The sequence below is a fragment of the Orycteropus afer genome, unplaced genomic scaffold (assembly GCF_000298275.1).
Source record: "Orycteropus afer afer isolate SDZICR_OR568_19922 unplaced genomic scaffold, OryAfe1.0 scaffold00113, whole genome shotgun sequence".
Taxonomy (NCBI): domain Eukaryota; kingdom Metazoa; phylum Chordata; class Mammalia; order Tubulidentata; family Orycteropodidae; genus Orycteropus; species Orycteropus afer.
Genome location: NW_006921700.1, coordinates 2,649,584 through 2,654,771, shown reverse-complemented (window position 1 = coordinate 2,654,771; position 5,188 = coordinate 2,649,584). Strand labels below are relative to the sequence as shown.

The 5,188-nt window shown below is 45.4% G+C and overlaps 1 protein-coding gene across 1 annotated transcript in view; it reads right to left on the bottom strand.

The window, feature by feature from the left end:
• The window catches only part of MYO5B (myosin VB), a 351,393-nt gene that overhangs the window by 97,975 nt on the left and 248,230 nt on the right, over window positions 1-5,188 (bottom strand). Inside the window, exons 26-27 of the mRNA XM_007943854.2 lie at window positions 4,123-4,242; window positions 2,173-2,313 (exon numbers count right to left, since the gene is read on the bottom strand). Coding sequence (XP_007942045.2) covers window positions 2,173-2,313; window positions 4,123-4,242 — 261 coding nt within the window. The remainder of the gene's footprint in view (window positions 1-2,172; window positions 2,314-4,122; window positions 4,243-5,188) is intronic.

Sequence of the window (5,188 nt, the reverse complement as noted above, 5' to 3'; positions counted from 1 at the left end):
GTGTTTGCCTTCACTGATTAACACAGTACTGTGTGTGCAAAAGGTTCATCTTTGTTGTCTGTACCTCCCACACTGTTCTAATTCTTGATCAGGCCTTATATTTTTAGGGAAAGAGCTGCCTTTTGTTACCTGGTATCAAGGCATTGAGAAGTCCTGAAGCCAAGTTTCTAAAATTACTTGGACTTTCTATGGTGGGGAACGTGGAGAGTGAAGATTCAGGTTCTGCTGGGTTAAGGTCTTTTCGTCAGGTTTTGCCCAATGTGGCCCAGGCAGCCTTTCATTTATTTGATTTGTGCCTGCTCGCCTGCACGGGCAGGTTCTCTTCTAATTGAATGAGTCGTTTATAAGCCTAATCCTTTCCTTCTCCATCCTGAACCTAATTCACCTGAGAGATTTAAATCCATCAGCAAGATTTACCTCCCCACTTACTGGCTCAGGAAAAAGCCCAAGAATTTCCTAGCAATACAGTCACAGTATGTGTCACATCTGATGGGGAAGGGAAGACAGGTGCTGTAAGAAGGAACACTGCAGAGGTGAGAGCAGAGACGGGGCTGTGGGGAGGGTGTCAAACCCCATAAAAGGTAATTTGGGTCTAAGAAGAGACCAAAGGCCTTTGGTAAACCCACAATGAGATTAATGATACGATCCATGTCAGCACTGATCTGTAACCTGTTGGAGGGTTGCAATCCTCGACCCTCACATAGATGGACTGCAAATGGATTTATTTTCAGGGCCCTGCACCTCCAAAAAGGATCCCTGGTGGTACAGTGACTGACCTCTCAGCTGCTAAATGAAAGGTCAGCAGTTTGAACCCCTGCCAGCCACTCCATGGTAGAAAGATGAGGCAGTCTGTTTCTGTAACAATACAGCCTTGGAAATTCTATGGGGCAGTTCTACTCTGTCCTATACGGTCACTGTGAGTCAGAATCAACTCGATGGCAATGGGTTTGGTTTTTTTCATTGTTACGTCCAAATAAATAAAAAGTGGCTTTTTTCTCTTCATCACTGTGATATGCAATGGGCTTTCTCTATTCCTACAGCACCAATCTGTTTGTAACCAACTTTGCATTTATTTAAGGAGCTCTGGTGGCACAGCAGTTAAGGCATTTGGCTGCTAACCTAGAAGGCTGGTAGTTGGAACTCACCAGCTGATCTGCAGGAGGAAGATGAGGCAATCTACTTCTGAAAAGATTTACAGCCTTGAAAACCCTACAGGTTGCTATGAGTCGGAATTGACTTGATGGCAGTGGGTAGTTTTTTTTTTTTTTTTTTTTACTTTTCACTCGTGCGCTTTTCACTTGGTGTTCCTCCCAAACTAGATTATAATTTCCTCGATGGCTGGCAGTTTCTTTAAAATTATTATCTCTTTTCATTTAATTAACATTTCAAGCATAGGAAGGATTGTGAGGATGATGTAGGGACAGTGCCAGGACAGTGTTTCGTTCTGTTGTATACAGGGCCACTATGAGTTGCAATCAACTTGATGGCACCTACCACCACCACCACCACCACCACCACTCTATGCTTGGAACTAGCATGGTGCTGAGTGTGGTGTAAGTGCCCAATAGTCCCTGAGTGGGTACTTCTGGGGACACTCAGGTTTCAAACAATATTCTTTCAAGGCCCAAGATGCTGGTGATGACCTGGATTGAGATAGGGATGGAGTCATGGGAAGGAAGGGGGTGACTGACTAGAAACTTAGTCTGTTCCCAATGCCCTGATGCTAAACTCCAACCCATATGAGGGTCCAGATTTGAAAGGGCAGTCGATTTTCTCTGTTGTGGTTTGACTTCTGCCTGTACATATCCCTTCAGCGCACAGCCTGGTTCTCTCGGCACAAGTTCCTCACTTTTCAGGCAACAGCGCTGCAGGAATTCACCCTTCCCCTGAACAAGTGGGTGAAGATGCTACCAGCTCCCCTTAGCCTCACAGTGGAAGTCCACTGCCCTGGGCGCGCTTGGGAATCTGACTCTTGTCCAACTTGTATGGTTGGGGCACTTGCAGAGAAGCCTGAGGAGGACTCCAACACCAGGTGGAAGCTAGTCTCTAAACCCAGCGCCAGCACGGTCCCCTGTGGTCACACCGTGCCAGGCCAGCCCTGCGGGAGGAGCGGGGTCTGCTCTGACCCGGCGCCGGGGGGATGCTCCGAGGGCGGGCAGCCCCTCCTCGCACCTGGACTTTCTTGCTGTCCTGCTGCTCTCTCTTCTCCAGCTGCACCTGCAGCTTCTTCCTTTCCTGCTCGAGCTCTCGCACTCTCTTCTGCAGCTTCAGGAAGACTGTCATGTCCATGGCCGCCTTCTCTAGGCCGATTTCCTTCAGAGGAAGATGGAGAGCAAAGAGAAGGGGGTTTCAGCAGTGTAAATGCCTTAGGGACCATGTGGCACCTCCCTGCTCCCTCTGTGTGTCTGTCCTCTCCCTGATCCCAAACAGCAACCCACGGCTTCAGCACAAAGTTGATGCCAAGCACCCGTCATTTCTCACATTAATGTTGGTGTTCCCGGCTCACTTTCTGTCTGGATAACATCTGAATCTCAGCCATTTATTTTCCTCCTGCATGAGCCACTTAAAATGACCGGTCATATATTCTAAGAGCAAATGGATAAAGACACAGCCATTTTAGTTGGAAGTTAAAAGAGCTCACTTGGAGAAAATGGCCTCACACCTGAGAAATTATAAAAGTCACACATGATGCTTCCTGATGAAGAATCAATGTGGTTACTAATCACTGTGAAAGTGCTGTCAACTATCACCTGACTGCACTGTGCTAGCTGCTCTGGCTGATACCAAGAGTGCACTCAGCTTCCTTGGTGAGCATAAGTCCATGGATGGAAGCCTTATGTCTGCATGCAGACAATCACATACACAAACATCATGATGGTGAGTCTGGAGGTCAGGCGGGTGGAAACCTTTAGGGACCCAGACTTAGGACACTATAATAGCAAAACTGAGGGCCTTAAGCCAGTACTTATTAAAGGCTTACCCAGGGCACAGAGCATGCATGGGGCTGTACAGCAGAAAAGACACCTTGTATCCTGGGTACCTTCTTTCTACCCCTTTCCGTTCATGACTCTGTCACTCTCTCTTGTTGTCCTTGATTTGTCTCAACAGCACTTAGCATGGCTGCACTACATTACAGAATTGGGCCTTTAATGTTGAGTGTCTGACTCCCATCAGACAAGCTCTGTGAGGACAGGGATCTTCTCTGGCTTGGTCACATCTGTCCCTTCAGCTCCAACCAGTGGTACTGGCATGAAGCACAGGTGCAACACACATTTGCTTTTTCTGTTTTCTAACCCTCCCTCTTTTATTAAAAACCTTTTATTTATTTTTTTTTTTTGATGGTAAAATATATATAACAAAGTTTGCCATCTTAACCATTTTTAAGTGTATAATTCAGTGACATGAATCCCATTCACCATGTTTACTACCATCACAACTTACCCATTTCTGAAAAAAAACCCACATTCATTTTTTACAGCTGTCTCTCCTCTATTCCTGTCTCCAAATGTTTTACGAGGTTGTGTGTGTTTGCGATTCTCTTCTCAAATGCCAGAAGAAACACTGTGTGTCTCTGTATCTTTCACAAAACTGCACAGAGACCATAAGATCCACTGTGTGGTACATTATTTAGTGACTCTAAGAGGCTGATGCTAACAAAAATACAGTCACCCAGCATATGTCCACTCCAAATATTTGTTGTTCTCTGAATTTTATCCAGTTTCCAAAGAAGGAAAAGTTTCTTGTGCATTTATTGATATTACTACATGTGCTAGGACATGAAATGGGGATGATAAGTTACATCTGTTTTAACAACTTCACTGCTCCTTCATAAGCACCCATTTCACTCTCTGCATCAGTTCTGAGTTTTGCAGGAGGAATCACGTGTCTACCTTCCTTCCTTTCTGGGTAGTGGTGGAGGTGGATGATCATGTACTGATTTGCACAGTAAGTGTTAATTTTAGACTACTGTCTAAAACCCACTGTAGTCTGAGGGATCCTGCTATCAAGAATTAGGCCCTGGGCACTCCAGTCCCTACGGACAATACAAAACCTCTGTTGGGCAGCTCCATACAGGTGATAAACACTCCGCTGCTCCTGTGGCCCAGAGCCTGCATTACTTACGTCCACCTGTTGGACAGCATCCTCTGTGTCTCCGATCTCAGACGTGGAAATGGATGGGTAATTGGAATCAGATTCTAAGCTACTTTGGTTTGATGGGTTCCTCCTGTGGCCTGGAGTTTGCTGTTAAAGGAGAAAAATGTGAAAACTCATTAATAACAAAGTAATGTTAATAACTATTCATTCCCAAAGAATGGCAGGCCACGGAGGTGGTCTTCTGCCTCTTGTCAAGGTGAACAGGTATCACTGTCTCTTAGAATGATGGATAAATAGAGCTGTTCCCACAAAACATGTCACCAACAGTTCTTCTAGTCATCCATCTGGCTAACCAATAAAATGACAATGAGGAGAGAACATGGCTCTGGTAGAAGTCCATTTCCTTTATCTCTTGTTGTTAGGTGCCCTTGAGTCATTTCTGACTCATAGCGACCCTATGCACAGCAGAATGAAACACCGTCCAATCCTGTGCCAGCTCCATGATCCTTGCTATACTGGAGCCCATTGTCACAGCCACCCTGTCAATCCATCTCATTGAAGACCTTCTCCTCTTTCGTTGACCCTTCACCTTACCAAGCATGACATCCTTCTCCAGGGAATGGTCCCTTCTGACAACATGACGAAAGTAGGTGAGATTAAGTCTGGCCATTCTTGCTTCCAAGGAGCATTTCAGCTGCACTTCCTCCAGGACAGATCTGTTAGTTCTTTCAGCAGTCCATGGTACTTTCAGCATTCTCCACCAGCACCACAACTCAACTTCTTTGGTCTTCCTTATTCATTGTCCAGCTCTCACATGCATGAAGTGATTGAAAATATCATGGCTTGTGTCAGGCACACCTTAGTCCTCAAGGAGACATCTTTGCTTCTCAGCACTTGAAAGAGGTCCTTTGCAGCCAACTTGCCCAGTGCTATTTGTCGTCTGATGTCCTGACTGTTGCTTCCATTGGGTCGATTGTAGAACAAAGCAATGTTAAGTCTTTGACAACTTCAATCTTTTCTCCATTTATCATGATGCTGCTTATAGGTCCAGTTGTGAGGATTTTTGTTTTCTTTATATTGAGATGTAATCCAT